Here is a 19636-nt window from a genome sequence, read left to right on the forward strand (position 1 = left end):
ACTGACCTGGCTTTTCTTAGTTCAGTGTGAATGACCCGACCTGGCTTTAAACACGGGTCATTTACACACCAAATATAGTGGGATCTCTGTGTAAAAGGGGTAACTGTCTGTCTAAAACCCTTAGCCCATCCCCATCTTCTTCCCTCTCCCCTTGATCTACATTTCCCACTTGGGTTCTTGAGCTAGGTCATTGTCTGGTACCAAGGCAAATGAAGTCAGCCCCTGACATAACAGTCTGCTTTCTGCGGCAGTGGGTATCTCAGCAACCTCTGGCTCCAATTAGCCATGGGTCATCCTACCTGGCCTCTGACTTCTCGGAGTCCCCCCTGTCTGTAATATGGTGTGGTCGGACTGCAGACCTTCTCATTGAGAGATGAGCATGCCCCGTCTCTCACACGTCGCTTTATCCCACGTCATCCTGGGTGCAGCCGCATTTGCTTAGCACCTGCTGCTTCTGCCCCTGGTCCCGCCATGCTCTGCTGCACTGCTCATTGAGCTGCGGCTCCACAGCAGAGTGGAGGATGTGCTGGGCCATGGTATTATCTGTGGTGTTCACCCACACTTCACCCACTTCTAAACAAGTTCTGGGTGGCAGAGTTCAGGCCGAACCCCCAAGGATGAACTCTGTCTGGCTTAATCTCCGACAAAAGGCTGAGGCCTTCAAGGCAGCACACAGCCATGAGGACACCCACCTCCCCGCGTCCTCCCCCCCACACCGAGGTAACTGCTTGACTAACCCAGTAAGAGTGGTGGGGAAGGTCAATCATAGGAGAAAAGCGTAACTTTATTGTTCACTACATGAAAGTGGCTGAGATATAGGGCAAAACAAAGACACCCTGGACCACCCTCACGCCGTCAGGGACCCTACTTTGGCTCCACTGACCTGGTCTCCACATCAGGCTTTGATGTTGTGGGTATAGGTTCCACCTTAGGTCTGGGTGTATTGGACCCAGGTTTTAGCCCAGATCTGGGTGTTGTAGAAACAGGTTCTACCCCAGATCTGGGTTTTGTGGGTACAGGTTCCACCACTAGTCTGGGTGTCGTGGACTCAGGTTCTACCCCAGGTGTGGGTGTTGTGGATCCAGGTTCTACCCCAGGTCTGGCTGTCGTGGACCCAGGTTCTACCCCAAGTCTGGGCGTCATAGAAACAGGTTCTACCCAAGGTCTGGGCGTCGTGGACCCAGGTTCTACCTCAGGTCTGGGTGTCATGGGTACAGGTTCTACCGCAGGTCTGGGTGTCGTAGACCCAGGTTCTACACCAGGTCTGGATGTTGTAGACCCAGGTTCTACTCCAGGTCTGGGTGTCATAGAAACAGGTTCTACCCAAGGTCTGGGTGTCGTAGACCCAGGTTCTACTCCAGGTCTGGGTGTCGTGGACACAGGTTCTACTGCAGGTCTGGGTGTTGTGGGTACAGGTTCTACCCCAGGTCTGGGTGTGGTGGGTACAGGTTCTACTGCAGGTCTGGGTGTTGTGGGTACAGGTTCTACCCCAGGTCTGGGTGTTGTAGACCCAGGTTCTACCCCAGGTCTGGGTGTTGTAGACCCAGGTTCTACCCCAGGTCTGGGTGTGGTGGGTACAGGTTCTACTGCAGGTCTGGGTGTCGTGGACCAGGTTTCTACTCCAGGACTAGATGTTGTGGATACAGGTTCTACCGCAGATCTGGGGGTTGTGAGTACAGGTGGTTCACTACTTTGTAGGACCATGTCTACCGAATCCTCCACAGATTCTGGCTCGCTATCCCGAATCTCTGCCCCAGTTTTCAAGGCAGTAAACCCTGGTTCTCCAGCAGAAATTATTTTTCCGTCATCCTCCAGTTTGTAATTTGAGATGCCCGCTATATCTCCGGACTTCTGATCCTCCTGGAAGTGGTGAACTTTTAAGACCAAGGGCAGTTTTATCTTGTCACTTGAGGTCCTGAGGGCAGTCATGGATTTCAGCTTTTCCTTCAAATGCTCCAACACGCTGGGCTCCGGAGGTTTTATCCTGACCTCAGCCTCACCGTCACTGTCTATCTCCACATGCCCCTGGTCTTCGTCCTCTTCCTGCCATGCCTGCTCCCTCTGGTTGGAGTTGTAAATGGTATGGTTAATCTTTACCGGTTTCGTGGCAGTGGAGGAATGTCTGGCCACTGTGTGAAATGGGATAAACTTGGAGTAGTAATTCATCCGGCAGTAGGTGCTGGTGGCCATGGTCTGGGTATCGTCGAAAGGCACGGTGCACATGATGAAGTCTGTTTCAATCAGTTCAAAGGACGAGGGAGGGTTTGTGATGACGTACCTACAGCAGAATCGTTGAATTGTTGAATGGCATGGCATAGAATGAGGCCATTCAGCCCATCTTGTCCATAGTCATTTACCTTCTGGCCCATGATATATGTGCAGGTCAAGAGCCATCCAGCAAGTGTCAACACCTACCCTCACCTCCCTCACCCTGACTGCTGTGTACCAGCCCTACCATCACCTCTTTCATCCCTCCACCCCCACCCTCACCTCCCTCATCCCTCCACCTCCACCCTCACCTCCCTCACCCTGACTGCTGTGTACCAGCCCTACCCTCACCTCCCTCATCCCTCCATCTCCACCCTCTCCTCCCTCACCACTGTGTACCAGCCCAACCCTCACCTCCCTCATCCCTCCATCTCCACCCTCACCTCCCTCACTCTCACTGCTGTCCACCAGTCCCACCCTCACCTCCCTCATCCCTCCACCTCCACTCTCACCTCCCTCACCCTCATCACTGTGTACCAGCCCCACCCTCACCTCCCTCACCCTCACCACTGTGTACCAGCCCCACCCTCACCTCGCTCATCCCTCACTGCTGTGTACCAGCCGCCTCCACACCTCACTCATCCCTCCATCTCCACCCTCACCTCCCTCACTGCTGTGTACCAGCCCCACCCTCACCTCCCTCATCCCTCCACATCCACCCTCACCTCCTTCACCACACTCTGCACCAACTCCACCCCTACCCTCACCTCCCTCATCTTCACCGCTCTGTACCAGCTCCAACCTCACCTCCCTCATCCCTCCACCTCCACCTTAATCTCCTACACCTCCCCTGCACCATCCCAGCACCCACCCTCACCCTCACCTTCCTCACCCTCACCATTCTGTACCACCCTCACACTCACCTCCCTCATCCTTCCACCTTCACCCTTACCTCCTTCACCTCCCCCCTGCACCATCCCTACCCCACCCCCACCCTCACCTCCCTCATCCCTCCACCTCCACCCTCATCTCCTACACCTCTCCCCTCTGCACCACCCCACCCCCACCCTCACCTCCCTCATCCCTCCACCTCCACCCTCATCTCCTACACCTCTCCCCTCTGCACCACCCCAACCCCACCCTCACCTCCTTCGCACCTCGGCACCACCCTCACCCATCCCATGCTCATCCCTCCACCCCCATCCTCACCTTTCCCTGCACTCATTCCACCAGCTCATATCCTCACCCCTTTTTACCACCCACACCCTCCTCCACCCTTACCTCCTCCGCAACACCCTCACCCCCTCACCCTCACCTCCTCCCATTTCTCCACAACACCCTCACTCTCACCTCTCCCACCTCATCCCTCACCGCCCTCACAACATCTTCACCTCCCATCCTCCACAACACCCTCACCCCTCAACCACCCTCACCCCCACCACTCCTCCCCACCACCCTCACCCTCACCTCTCCTCACCACTCTAACCTGAATGAGAAACTACCCTAGGGCCACAATAAGATCTGTCTGCACTATTTAAACTTCACTACTTTACACCATATTTATGCACTCGCACGCGCGCACACACACACACACACACACACACACACACACACACACACACACACATACATCCACCCACAAACACACACCATGCACACACACAAGCACATACACATACACACACAAAAGCACACACACACATACACACACATATGCACACACATATACACACACACCCCCACAAACACACACACACACAAACACACACACAAGCACACACACATACACAAACACACACACACATGTGCACGCACACACACACAAGCACACACACACCCACAAACACACACACATAAGCACACACAAATACACACATGCACACACACAAACACTAACACACACACCCACACACAATCAATCACAAACATACACCAACACACCCACAAATACACACACAAACACACACAAGCACATACACACACAAACACACACACCCACACAACCACAAACACATGCACAAACACACACACATCCACAAACACACACACACACATACATACACACACATACACACACAAACTCACACCCACATACAAACACATGCACATACACAAGGACACACATACACGGACACACAAACACACATCCACACACAGACACACACATACATACACATGCACGTGCACACACACACACACATACACACACACAAACAAGCTCACACACACCCACAAACACACACACACATACACACATAAGCACACACACATACACATACAGCCACCCACAAACACAACACACAAGCACACAGACACACAAATACACAGACACACACATAAACATACACAAACACACACACACACCACATACACATACACACTTAACACGCACAAACACACACACACAAACCACACACACAAACACACACACTCAAACACAAACTCACACACCCACAAACACACACCTACGCACACACACAATGCACACACTCCATCACACATACACACACACTCACACACACATACACACACAAACACACACACACACATACACACACACCCAAAAACACACACTCACTCATACACATACACAAGCACAAGCACACACACAAGCACACACACAAACACACACACACATACACACACAAGCATACACACACATACATACACACACCCACACACAAATACACACACATACACAAACACACACACATAAGCACACGCACATACACACACAAATACACACATGCACACACACAAACACTAACACACACACACCCGCACACAAACAATCACAAACATACACCCACACACCCACAAATACATACACAAAAACAAAAACACACACAAACACACACAAGCACATACACACACAAACTCAAACACACACACCCACACACCCACAAACACATGCACAAACACACACGCATCCACAAACACACACACACATACATACACACATCTTTCTTTGGCTTGGCTTCGCGGACGAAGATTTATGGAGGGGGTAACACACATATACACACACAAACTCACACCCACATACAAACACATGCACATACACAAGGAGACACATACACGGACACACAAACACACACCCACACACAAACACACAGACACACACATACATACACATGCACGTGCACACACACACACACATACACACACACACATACACACACACACAAACAAGCTCACACATACCCACAAGCACACAGACACACAAATACACAGACACACACACAAACACATACACACACACAAACACACACATCACATACACATACACACTCAACACGCACAAACACACGCACACAAACCACACACACACAAACACACACACTCAAACACAAACTCACACACCCACAAACACACACCAACGCACACACACAATGCACACACTCCATCACACATACACACACACACTCATACACACACATACGCACACTCAAACACACACACACACTCACATATACACACACACATACACACACACACCCAAAAACACACACTCACTCATACACATACACAAGCACAAGCACACTCACAAGCACACACAAGTGCACACACAAACACACACACACACAAGCATACACACACACCCACACACAAATACACACACATACACAAGCACACACACACATGCACACACAAACACACATATACACACATACCCACAAACACACACACACCTATGCACACAAACACACACACTCCATCACACATACACACACATACACAAACACACATACACCCCCACAAACACCCACACAAACTCACACACACATGCACACACATAAATTCACACACACACACACACACACACGTGCACACACACACACACAAAAACACACACACACACACACACACACAACTGGCAGACTCACCGCTTCTTTGACTGTTTTTCTGGGTTCTGCATTCGAAATATCCCAAAGCAGAGTATCCCATGGTGGAGCAAGGCTCTGCAGAACAGGTCTCCATATTTCCCGCCATTCTAGACAATGAGAGAGGTCTGTTAGAGCAGAGGAAACCCTGCAGCTTTCCAACAGGTTATACATGGCACTGTCTGGCATCCATTGCACGACCTGCATCCTGCCACTCTCCCCCCTCATGCCTCTCCGTCATCTTTCCACAGCACGCTTTCATATCCTCGCAAAATGCCCCATGGGCTAGGCCAAGCTGTCAATCACAGCACCATTATTTCCCTAAATCCTTGCCAAAGTCATTCCCAATTTTTCTTTGTCGGTTTCTCAGTACCTCTCATCCTTCAATGACCACTCGCAGCACAGAATATTTTCGGACGTGCACCAGGTGCAGGACCACTGAATCTACCCCCCCTCCCCCCCCCAACGCAGCATTGTCAGCGCAACGGCCATCTCCAACGGAGCCATTACATTCACTTGTATAACCATCACAGACCAATACCCAGTGTGTAGCATGCAGCAGCAGGTTAAACACAAGGCTGGAGAAACTCAGCAGGTCAAACAGTGTCCTTTATATCGCAAACCCATGTTTCGGGCTTGAGGTGGGGCCTGCGCCAACTGATTCACCCCCTAAACTCTCCTTTTCAAACTATATCCATTGAGCATCAAAATTAACTTCATTCACATTACACAGGGGTACCCTCAGATATACACTCAGACCACCACCCCCCCCAACCGACTCCCTGACCACCTTGGCACCTTTGCTGTCAGTACCAGGTTGCACTGGTACAGCCATCCCTCGCCTTCACCCTACAGAGAAACAATGCAAAAAAAAAAATGGAAAAAAGTTTCCAGTGGACCCTCTTAACGTGTATTTGATTTTCTCCAGCAAGAAATGGAAACAGGAATTGCGGATGGATGAGGCTACTGATGGAGGTCACTCTACTAGCTCCTGCATTATTCAGTCCAAGGTGCTGCACAGGCTCCATTTTTCTACATCCAAACTGGCGGCCACTTACCCTGAAACAGAGGACAGATGCAAGCAGTGTGATGGCCCCTCTTGCCACCCAAGTATCAGTGCCCCAAAATACTCTTCAGCACATTATCTGAAATATTTGCAACTCTGCCCATTGACTGTGATGTTTGGAATCTCCAACAACTCCACAGAAAGGTGTACAGTAAAATCCCCGGTATTCAGAATTTAAGCAACCCAAACAAATGGTTAAAAAAAGAGGAAATAAATAGATGTAGATTTTTTTAAAAAATGTAAATAAAAGTTTAAAATGGTTCATGTTCTCTGAAGCAACACGCCACCCCTTGGTGGCAATGGGAGCCAACGTTCAGCCAGCAGAGCACCCTGGGTTGTGCCCTGCCTGCAGCAGTTGTTTCAATAAAGTTGTGTTTGAATGAAATGGTGGCGCCCAGGGTGAAGATCCTGCCGATGCTGCTCGCCGCTGATGCGACTCTCCCAAAGTGCCCCCTGCCCCTGCCTAGTAAGAGTCTTTATTTTTATTAGCATTAAGTGCATGAGTAAGGCTTTATCTGTAAAGCTGGGGGGGGGGGGGTGATGATGGTGGCATGGCTAACGCAGTGCCACTGTTCCCGCTAAAATTTAATAGTTAGTGTGTCCAAAAATCTGATGCTGTGCTAATTTTGATTCCTGTGACAAAAGTCTGTGCGCATTGAATGCTTGTGCAAATGTAAACTTGAAAATGCAAAAAGAAGGTACGAAGTGGCTATTGCGAGCAGGGTGAAAGTAAATCCAAAGCGTTTTTACAAATATGGGAATAGCAAAAGGAGAGTAAAGGATAAAATTGGTCCTTTAGAGAATCAGAGAGAAGAAATGTGTGCAGAGCCAAATGAGATGGGGGAGATATTGAATGAGTTCTTCTTGTCGCTATTCACTAGGGAAAAGGATATGGAATCATGTAGGATGTGAGGCAAAAGGGGTAATTATGGAAAACATAGGGATTAGGAAAGAGGGGGTGTTGGAACTTTTGAGGTATATTAAAGTGGATAAGTCTCTGGGTCCCGACGGGATTTTCCGCAGGACCTTGCAGGAAATAGCAGAGGCTCTGACAGTGATTTTTCAACAGTCACTGGAGGAAGGTGTGGTGCCGCGGGATTGGTGTGTTCCTTTGTTTAAAAAGGGCTACAGGTGTAGGCCTAGCAATTATCAGCAAGTAATTTTGACATCAATGGTTAGTAAACTGATGGAAAGTATTCTTAGAGATAATATGTACAAGTATCTAGAGGGGCAGGGACACCCAACGGGTTTGTGATGGGAAGGTCATGTTTGACAAATCTTGTTGAATTTTTTGAGGAGGTGACTAGAAAGGTAGATGAAGGTCGAATAGTAGATGTAGTATATATGGATTTCAGTAAGGCCTTCGATAAGGTTCCACATGGAAGGTTGGTAAGGAAGGTTCAGGCACTAAGTATTAAAGTTGAGATAGTCAGATGGGTTCAATGTGGTTAGAAGGTAGATGTCAGAGAGTCATGGTGGACAACTGCTGTTTGTCATTTACATTAATGATTTGGTTGATGGAAAGGTAAATTGGGTTAGTAAGAATGTGGATGATACAAAAATAGGGGGAGTTGTGAATAGTGAAGATGGCTTTCGAGGACTGCAGAAGGATTTGGACTGCTTAGATGAGTGGGCTGAAAGATGGCAGATGGAGTTTAATACCGATAAGTGTGAAGTACTTCATTTTGGGAAGAATAATCAAAACAGGACATATGCAGTGAAGGGGAGGACATTGAGGAATGCAGAGGAACAGAGATCTTGGAATAACTTTTCATCGTTCTTTGAAAGTGGATTCTCATGTAGATAGGGTGGTAAAGAAGGCTTTTGCTATGCTGCCTTTATAAATCATACCATAGAATATAGGAGTTGGGAGGTGATGTTGATACTGTTCAAGGCATTGATGAGGCCAAATTTGGAATACTGTGTGCAGTTCTGGTCCTCAAATTATAGGAAGGATATCGATAAGGTAGAGAGGGTGCAGAGAAGATTTACTAAAATGTTGCCTGGATTGAGTAGACTGGGTCTTTATTCATTGGAACGTAGAAGGTTGAGGGAGGATTTGATAGAGGTATTTGATAGAGTAGATGTGAATAGGCTGTTCCCATTGAGGATAGGGGAGATTGGAATGAGGGGTCATGTTAAGGGTTAGGGGGCAAAAGTTTAGAAGTAACACGAGGGGAAACTTCTTCACTCAGAGAGTGGTGGCTGAGTGGAATGACCTTCTGGAAGATGTGGTTGCAGCAGGGTCAATTTTGTCATTTAAGAGGAGGTTGGATGAGTGCATGGATGTGAGGGGTTTGGAGGGTTATGGGCAGGGAGCAGGTAGGTGGGACTAGAGGAGATCACTTAAATCGGTGCGGACTAGAGGGGCCAAGATGGCCTGCTTCCGTACTGTAATTGTTATATGGTTATAATTTTGGCACCGCCCATCTCTCATGGCTAATAAAATTGTATTGGCATGTTTTAATATAACACATGCACATAGATTAGAGGGAATAGTGCACAGTGGTGGTTATAGTGCCAGCAACCAGGGTTTGTATTTAAATATAAGTTACAGGAATTACCTGATTAAGATCCACTTTACATAATTAATACTGATTTTTAAAATTATTTTATATTTTGTAACATCAACAACCTTGCGCTCAATGTCAGTAGAACCAAAATAATGATTGTAGACTTCAGGAGGAAGTCAGGGGAACATGACCTCATCGAGGACTCAATAGTGGAGAGGGTCAAGAACTTTAAATTCCTGGATGTGAACATCTCCAAGGATCTGTCCTGGAGCCTCCATGTTGATGCAATCATGAAGAAGGCTCGCCACCGGCTATACTTTGTGAGGTGTCTGAGGAGATTCGGTATGTCATCAAAGACTCACTTAGACTTCTACAGGTGGACCGTGGAGAGCATTCTGTCTGGTTGCATCACTACCTGGTATGGAGGCACCAACCTTCAGGACAAAAATAAACTCCAGAGGGTTGTTAACTTGGCCTGCGACATCACAGGCACCAGACTTCACTCCATCAAGGACATCTACAAGAGGCAGAGTCTTAAAAAAGCAGTGTCTATCCTCATAGACCCCACCACCCAGGCCAGGCCCTCTTCACTCTGCCACTATCGGGGAAAAAGGTCCATGAGCCTGAAGACGAGCACTCAGCAGCACAAGGACGGCTTCTTCCCCGCTGCCATCAGATTCCTGAATGATCAATGAACCACAGACATGGCCTGACTTTTTGTGCATTATTTTTATTTACTGCTGTAAGATGGTTATAATATGAATGTTTGCACTGTGATGTTGCCACAAAACATCGAATTTCATGACTTGTTCATGATAATAAATCCTGATTCTGATTATTTAGGCATTGTAAGAGTGTCTCAGGCAACCAGAAAATTCACATATCCGGCACCCGTGATCCCTGTAGGTGCCAGATATTATGGATTTTACTGTGATAGCATTTGCATCCTTATTAGCCAAGCATCTAATCTTGCTGCCCTGGAGGTCTGACAGGTTCCCTTCAATTACACAATGGATTAAGGGCATCAGTTTCTTTATTAAACTGGAGAAAATCAAATGTACATTTAGGGTCCTTTCCTTGCGCCTACAAGAGAAAGTCAGGATAGTTGCCTGAGCAAAAGTTCAAACTACAAAAGTCAAAGCCCTGCACTGGATCACCAGCCTAAACCCTCATCCCCTCCTGGAACCCTGCAGCACAGAAACAGGCCCTTTGGCCCTTCCAGTCTGTGCCTAGTCCCACTGACTTGAACCCGGACCATACCCCTCCCACCCATAGACCCCCTCCTCCGCCAGACCCAGGGCTGACTGTACGTTCCACCTACGCAGAGAGAAACACCCAAATCGCACACCTCTCCCTTGGAAGCAGGGTTGCAGAACAGTGATTGAGCTCTTGCCTGGCCGATCCAGGCAGCTCTAACATAGAACTCCGGTGACGGTGATGGTGACTGCAGCCACTGAGTTACTCAAGGGGATCACCAAATCCACATACAAAGTGGACCAATTCAGGAGCAATGCTCCAGCCACTGTCCAATCACAGCAATGGATCTGAATTACAGGGAAAGGTTAAGCAGGTTCGGACTTTAGTCCCTGGAACGTAGCATCATGAGGGGAGATTTGATAGAGGTATTTAAAATTATGAAGGGTATAGACAGAGTAAATGTAAGTAGGTTTTTTTCCACTGAGGGTAGGCGAGATACAAATAAGAGGACATGGGTTAAGTGTTGAAAGGGAAAAGGTTTAGGGGAGCATTAAGAGGAACTTCTTTACACAGAGAGTGGTGGGGGCATGGAATGAGCTGTCCAGCAAATGCAGGCTCAATTTAATAAAAATTTGGACAGGTACATGGATGGGAGGGGGATGGAGGCAATGGATTGGGTGCAGGTCAGGGGATGAGGCAGAATAATTGTTCGGCACAGACTAGAAGGGCCGAAGAACCTGTTTGCTGTGCTGTAATGTTCTATGGTTCTCTGGTTCTATTATGATAGAGCCACACAGTATTAGAAATGATGAGAGATGACCAAATTGTTGCAGTAGCTTCCTCAGGGAAGGAAACCTAGTCTGGCCTACACACAACCCCAGACTCGGTCCAGAGGGGAGCCAGGGCCACACTAGTGTACCAACCCCTATGCCCATATCCAGGACTCCTTGAGTCATTGAGTAAAGGGGCAGTGTCCCCATCTCCTCAGCCCGTGCCATCAACAGGAGTGACCTACCGCAAACTCATTGAAGCGCTTGTCGCACAGACTGATGCGGGCAAGCTTGCAGCGGTTCCTCTGACCCACTTTGTCCTGGGCGTGGACACTGCCCCTTAATGCGTCCTCGTCGGCCAACTGCTCGTCCAGCTCGGGGGTGGCACCACCAGTGACCAAAGTCCGGATCAGCATCAGGATGTTGTCGTTGAAGTATGTCTGGAGAGAAAGGGGGAGAGCAGGAGAACACCTCTGGGACAGCTCTCGTCACTGACCTTCTATATCAAAGTTCTGCCTACATCTGACCTTCTAATCTCCTCTCTCAGCACCTGCCCTGAGGTTCTCTGGTCTCTGAGCCCTCCCTCACCTCCAATCCTGGCCATTTGACCTTTTAAAAAAAGTGTTATTTGCTACATGGTAAAAGCAGATTCCAGCCATTTCAACCTGAACCGCCCAATTACACCCATTTAATTTACAGCTCTCGTCCGTATTGGAGGGTGGGAGAAACCAGATTACCCGGAGGAAGCCCATGCTGGTCATGGGGAGAACGTACAAACTCTTTACAGACAGCGCCGTGCTGTAATAGCAGCCCACTAACCGTAAGGTCAAGGGTCATCCTGAGGAAGGGCTCAGACCCAGAATGTCAGTAGTATATCTTTACCTCCTATGGATGCTGCGAGACTGGCTGAGTTTAATTTAGACGTACAGCACGGTAACAGGCCCTTTCAGCCCACGAGCCCGTACCACCCAATTACACCCTATTGACCTACAACCCCCTGATATGTTTTTGGAGGAAACTGGATTCTCCTGGAGGAAATCCATGCAGTCACGGGGATAGCGTGCAAACTCCTTTCCAGATTCGAAAGCGGGTCACTGGCGATGTAATAACACTGCACTAAATGCTTCGCTAACTGTGCCGCCTAATTTCCAACACTCTGATTGGTTGACGAGCCTCGACTGTCAGCCTGGATTTCCTGCCTGGACATTTCTGCTTCCACCAGACCATTCCCACTGTGACTGGCATCTGATCACTTGCTTCCCCCACCCTGTCTCCCTGCACTGCTCAGCCTCGGCCCCTGGCAGAGAAACGGCCTTGTGAGGCTGCCCCTTGAGTTCAGCACACCTCAGCTGCCTGCAGCAGCTTTGCTGAAGCCTTTGAAGAGTAATTCTCATCTGTGGGGCATTGCTACCACAGCCGGCAGTGCCCCTGCCTCACAGTTCCAGAGACCCTGGTTCAATTCCGACCTCTGCCGTTGTCTGTGTGAAGTTTGGTCGTTCTCCCTGTGCACAGGCGGATTTCCCAGATGCTCCAGTTCCCTCCCTTGTCCAAAAAGATGTGGTGAATGGGATTGCTCTGAACTAGCACTGACTTAATGGGCCGAAGTGGCTTTCTGTGACATCAGGAAATGCGGAGAAAGAATTAGTTGCCTGCTGTAAATTACTGCAGTAAAAACACACCAAAATGCTGGAGGATCTCAGCCAGTCTTTTCAGCGTCCTTAAAAAGCAAAGATATCTCACCGATGTTTTGGCCCTGAGCCCTTCAAGGATTAAACAGAATGAGCCAGAAGCAGGAAATCTCAGAAAGTCTCAGAATACAGACAACAGGGGAGGAATCCAGACCAACAAAGGGCGTAGTGGTTAGCGCCACACCTTTACAGCGCCTGTGATCGGGACCAGGGGTCGAATCCCGCGTTGACTGTAAGGAGTTTGTACATTCTCCCCGTGTCTGCCTGGGATTTCCAGTTTCCTCCCACCGTTCAAAACGTACCAGGTTAATTGGGTGGGATGGACTCATGGGCCAAAATGCCCCATAACCGTGCTTTATGTCTAAATATTTTTTTAATTAAATTTTTAAATATTATTTTTTAAAAGATGTTAATTAGATATGATAAGGGGAGAGGCAAGAATTTATCAAGTCTGTGTAAAAGGAGACAGGGAAGGGAGAGAGAGCTGGGGGAAGATGACAGGGGAATAAAGGTGGGGGGGTAGTGATTTACTGAAAGCCGGAGAAGCTCGGTTGGAGGGGGCCCAGGTGGAAGGTGAATGTTGTTCTTCCAATTTGTGGGTGCTGTCAGTCTGGCAGTGCATGAGACGATGAACAGACATGGGACGGGGAATTGAAATGGGTGGCCACTGGGAGATCCGCACCACCTTCCCAACCCCCAGAGAGAGGATCAGGGCAACTCATAGGTGACTGAGAGATGAGTGGGGGATGGGAAGGGTGAGTCCTCTGAGATCCAGTGTAGACCCAATGATGAGAATGGTTTCCTTGTATGTCAAATCCCAGATCCCAGCTCTTGCCTTCCTCCATCCTGATCCACATCTCTCTCTGCACTTCCAATCCACTTGGAAAGCACCCATTGGGAGTGGCCCTGTGTCCTCTGTGCAAGCCTACCCCAGTTACTCACCCTCTTGTGCATGCTTAACCCCACACACCTTGGGTCGTCAACACTGGTCACGCTGAGGCCAGGCAGGGTGGGTGGTAAACTTACCGTACACATCAGGGAGTTCAGGATACTGAATGCAAAGACACACCCACTGGCATAGGGCTGCATGAGGTACAGGTCTGTGTCAGGCTCATCCCGATCCTCCTGATCCAGGAAATAGGCATTCGACTGGTGAACTGCCATGAAACAAGGAGGATACAGTGAGATGGTGGGAATCCTCAAGCAGGCTGTGTCTGTCCTCATTGAGAGTGGTGATATGGCGTGACCCTCAGTAAATGGGCAGGTTCTGACGGGGTGATCGCAATGCATCAATCGGAGAAACGCTCTGCCCAGGGAAGGCACAGATGAGGAGTTTCTCTCTCTCGGTGGAGGTGGACAGGAGAGGGCTGAGTACCAGGACTGAAATAGATACATCTTTACAGGGATCACGGAGTGGATCAGAACTGCACTGAATGCTAGTCCAGGCCTGAGGGATCAAATGGCCTCCTGCTGTTCCCACTTTCTGCAATGTCAACATCACCCTGTGCAGAGAAAGCTCCCTCGTGAGACAGCAAGGTCGACAACAAGCAACATTTACATTCCGTTAGCCCCTAAGGTCAAATGAGGGGGACCTTGTGAGATTACAAACCTCACCTGGAAGGTGTGCAGCCACACTGCACTGGAGAGCCCATCCCAGCATCCATCCCACCAACCCACACAGTCCCTTCAGCAGGAACCTCTGACCCAAAGGCCAGAATTTGTTTGGGATAGGCAGTGAACAGTCTGGGAGGCAGAGAGGAATTGGTGGTGGGGGGTGGGGGGGGGGGGTGAAAGGCTGAATAAATGCATTCCTTACCAAGAGAAGTCATGATTGGAATTCTGTAGTAATGTTTGTTCACTGTGTCCAACACGAACAGCCCAGGAGAAAGTGTTTCTACAATAGAAATAGCACAAGACATCAGCAGTAGTGTGGCCTTTGACATGCCCGCCACTGGTCAGGCCTGTTTGGACATATCCAAGAGTGACCTGCCAGCCTCGACACTGGTCCCAGAGACAGTTAACAGTCTTCTACACATTGGTAGTGAGGTGGGAGATATCTGTCTGATTCAACACACTGTTGAGTGCCAGGCTGCCTCAGAATTGCCCCTTTCCTTTCTGCCTTTTTTGGCAGTAAATCAACACCTCCCCTTTATTATTCATCGTCCAAAAGTTACCAGAATTACATTAGTCCACAATTCAGATTACTCACACAAAACATACCATACAAACTGAAGTAAAACAGGAAAGTCTGCAGATACAGACACAGTGCTGGAGAATCTCAGTGTATTTTATGTAGCAAAGATAAAGATACATGTGGAGAACTGCTGTATCCCTGATCCCCATCCTATGACTGTGCCTGTGGCCATTCTCTCTTTTGACCTTGACCCTTCCCCAGAGAGCCTGGGTCAAGGCACAGGACGAGGTCCTGGTCCATTGTGCATAAAAGCCTCAGCCTCCCAAGTTATTTACTGCGTGTCAGTACATAACCAACATTTCGAGCTTGAGCCCTTCATCCAGGTATGAGAAAAATGTGGGCAGGCTCCCGAACAAAATGGAGGGGAGAGGGGCAGGGGGAGGAGCATGGTCCCATATGTGGATAAGGGAGGGAGAACATGCCAGCAAACGGGGGGAGGGGGGGATGGCTCTGTGAATGGAGAGGGAAGGGGGTGGAGAGCTGGAGGAAAGAAGAGGGAAGGGGAAGGGAGGGAGAATGGATGAGGACAACATTCGACTGATCCTCGCTCCTCTGTACCTTGTGCCCAAAGATCAGGAGCGTGGGGCTGAAATGCAGCCAAATGTTGAGGAGCCATCCCTTCAAGCACGCAAGTTGAGGCTGCACCCTCGCACACTCCAAATCTCCGTGAACACACAGTCTCAACCAAGCTGCTGAAGTGACAGATGGATGGTGAGTCTTCCTCAGAGCACACCCTCCCGTATTCCCCACGTCGAGGTGAGAGTCTGAGATGTGAGTCCTTTATCTGGATGATAAGATAGCAGAGCGATGAAGAGAAATCCCCGGATGCTTTGTGAACTTGCTCCCTGACAATCCGCCAAAGCCTCCCGAACTCCTCGAAGGTGAGGCCAAGGCTCCCAGGCCTTCAAGGTGTTCTGAAAAGTCATCAACACCTGACCGCCAAGCTAATCAGTGATGAACCGGTGGTGGAGACACTGATGTTCAACTTTTAATGAGCAAATTAGGGAAAAGATAACAGTTCCAAGGTGGAGTAAATCCACCCTGGCAAACTGCCAGCTAATTGCTGGATCTGTGTAGATGGAGACAGCAGAACTTTACTCACAAGCAGAGGAATCCTTCTAATCAAGACATTTGCCCGAGTACTCCCACACCTCACACACAAAATCTCCTTTCCATTCAAATCCCATTTCAGCTGTTTAAATCATTTGTCTTTCTCCGTCTTCCCAGCAGTGGGACCAGGACTTCCTCACCACCGCACCCACAGTGTGACTCCCCCTCCCCTCTGTACTGCCCCTCCTGCAGTATCAGTTAAGGTTTTAGGTCAAAGACCCTTTCTCAGAATTTCTAACAAAGACCCTTTGGACTGCAGAATGATTCTATTTCTCTCTCTCCATGGATGCTACATGACCTGCTGAATAATTTTTCAGTGTTTTCTCCTTCATACAAGTACAATAGCAAGTACAATAGATGTCTGTACAAAATACTGTAGATATCAGTGCACACATTATCGAGTTGATGTATACACAGGGACGTCTCCAGGCTTGCATGCTGGGCTTATATACATCACTGATCCTGTCACTTGGACAAGAAGTGACATCATCGGTGATGTAATCAGCCCAGATGAAAACCCGTGTTGGATACAGGTCAATTTCCCACATTTTCTGCCATTTCGGGAGCCGGTTCTCTTGCTGGTAAGTGGGTCGCCACATGGTTCATCCCCCAGAATCGACAATCCCGCTGTGGACCCCAAAAGCCTGTATATTATTTTTGTTTGGGTGGCCTTCCTCTCCGCCGAGGTGCCTGAACCATGATTGGTCCATCCAAATCCAGATGAGCAGGTTTGAGGCAATCAATAGCAAAAGTTTCCTCTTTACCTCCAACGTCCAAAATGTACGTCGAACTATTGCGTCTTAGTCCCTCGAAGGGACCCTCATACAGATGCTAGAATGGTGCTCAGTGTGCTCCTTTCTGTACAAAAACATACTTGCAGTCCTGCAAGTTGTGGGGTATATAGGACCTGGCCTGACTGTGTTGAGATGTCAGTATGCATGCTAAAGAACTGAGCTTCTCATGGAGCTTGCTTAGGACCGTTGTGGGCATCTCCTCCCATCTTTGTGAGTCTGATACAAATTCTCCTGGAACCATCAGGGGCGCCCCGTAGGCCAGCTCTGCAATGAGCCACCTATATCGTCTTTAGGTGCTATTCGTATGCCCAAGAGTACCCATGGCAATTCACCAACCCAGTGAGGTCCCTGCAGACATGCCATAAGGGCCAATTTCAAATGCCTATGCAAACTTTCTACCAGTACATTGGATTGTGGGTAGTACACAGTTGTGTGATGCAACTTGGTTCCAAGCAGAGTGGCCATTGCTGACCTCAGCTTGACATGAATTGGGCACCTCTGTCAGACGAGATGTGTGCTGACAGACCGAAATGTGCTATCCAGGTGGAAATTAGGGTCCTGCCGCAGTGTCGGTTGTCATGTCTGCCAGTGGAACTGCCTCTGGCCACCACTTGGCCTGATCCACTATAGTGAGAAGAAAACGTGAACCATGTGATACTGGCAGAGGTCCTACAATGTATACGTGATCATACCTCCGATAACCATTAGCTATTAGTGATGGCTGGCCTTAATGTTTCCCTGAAATGCATAGGGAAATTGGCACTGGCAAGCTTCTGTGCCTTATCCTTGATGGTCGAAACACCAATGGGTGCTATCCTTGTCCCTATATCTTCAGGATGACTGGCGGTCTGACAACGGATTTGATCGGCCCTGCTGCTGGTCTAATGCTGGAGTTGCATGGTTCTGCTGCTATGAGCGTGATCTGGTGGCCCATGGATATCACGTTTTCTTGTTTAGCTCACCATAGAATGTCAGCACTGGCCACGACTCTCCGTGGGTCACTGAAATCCTCATCGGCCAGCAGCATGTGGATATCTTCTGGCAATTGTTCCAAGAAAGCCTGCTCGAACATGAGGCAGGGCCTAAGCCCTTATGCTAATGCCAGCATTTCATTCATGAGTGCAAAAGGGGTCCAATCTCCCAGGCCATTCAAGTAAACGGGCTGTTCGCTCATGTATTGAGTGGTCAAAGGTAGGGATGAGCAGATTCTTGGGCGCCATATACTTGCTCTCCTCTGGATACTGCTGCAGAAAATCGGAAGCTCGGCATGCCATCTCTTGATCCAAGGAATTAGTATCGGGTGGAATTGGATGTTACCTGCCTCAACTGGAATTGGGCTTCTGTCTGGTCAAACCATACCCGTGATTGGGATGTCTAATATATTGGCAGTTTCAGAGCCACGACGTGCAATGAAGAAAAATTTTCCATGTTGAGGTCCAAATATCATTTGGACTGTTAGAGTCATCCATTTAGCGAAATATTCTATACTGAGCTACTATAGACGTCGGTGTAAATGTTGTGGAATCGCTGTGCATGTGGTCGAGTTGATGTATAGTGGGGAAGTCAATGTACACACTGTGGAGTTTCCAGGGTTGCATGCTGGGCTCATATATGTCACTGTTTCTGTCACATGGACAGGACGTGACATCATCAGAGATGCCATCAGCCCAGATAAAAACGTGTGTTGGATGCAGGCCGATTTTCTGCATTTTCCACAGCACGTCCACCATTTCGAGAGCCATCTTGCTTGCTGGTAAGTGGGTCGCCACGGTATCTCCAACGTCCAGGGGTCATGCAGCTTGGAAGCAGCCCCTTGCCAGGAAGTGCACAGCGGTTACCTGGAAATCTCACTCTCACTTGGGCTGGAATGTGGAAATGCAAAGTTGTGTTGGCCTGGAGAAAAATTACATACAACTTAAGGAAAAAAATATAACATTTTCCTAAACATTTGGCAACCGTATTTAAATTTTATAGGAGCACAGTTATAGTGTGGATCTGTGTATCTCGTCACCCTGGCTCCTCCATTTATCCTTCTACTAAGAGAGGGGAGCCGTAGGTGACCTAGAACGCTTCCACCAGCGTTGTCTCCGCTCCATCCTCAACATTCATTGGAGCGCTTTCATCCCTAACGTCGAAGTACTCGAGATGGCAGAGGTCAACAGCATCGAGTCCACGCTGCTGAAGATCCAGCTGCGCTGGGTGGGTCACGTCTCCA

General features: G+C 48.8%; 1 protein-coding gene across 10 annotated transcripts in view; it reads right to left on the minus strand.

The window, feature by feature from the left end:
- Positions 1–766: 766 nt before the first annotated feature.
- LOC138753921 (calcium-activated potassium channel subunit alpha-1-like) overlaps positions 767–19636 on the minus strand; it is a 103707-nt gene continuing 84837 nt past the window's right edge. For all 10 annotated transcript variants that reach the window (XM_069917477.1, XM_069917476.1, XM_069917475.1 and 7 more), the window contains 5 exons: positions 15140–15217; positions 14350–14480; positions 11881–12075; positions 6093–6199; positions 767–2278 (listed from right to left, as the gene is read on the minus strand). In XM_069917477.1, the coding sequence (XP_069773578.1) occupies positions 865–2278; positions 6093–6199; positions 11881–12075; positions 14350–14480; positions 15140–15217 (1925 nt within the window). In that variant the 3' untranslated portion in view covers positions 767–864. The remainder of the gene's footprint in view (positions 2279–6092; positions 6200–11880; positions 12076–14349; positions 14481–15139; positions 15218–19636) is intronic.

Source organism: Narcine bancroftii, chromosome 2 (genome assembly GCF_036971445.1).
Source record: "Narcine bancroftii isolate sNarBan1 chromosome 2, sNarBan1.hap1, whole genome shotgun sequence".
Taxonomy (NCBI): Eukaryota; Metazoa; Chordata; class Chondrichthyes; order Torpediniformes; family Narcinidae; genus Narcine; species Narcine bancroftii.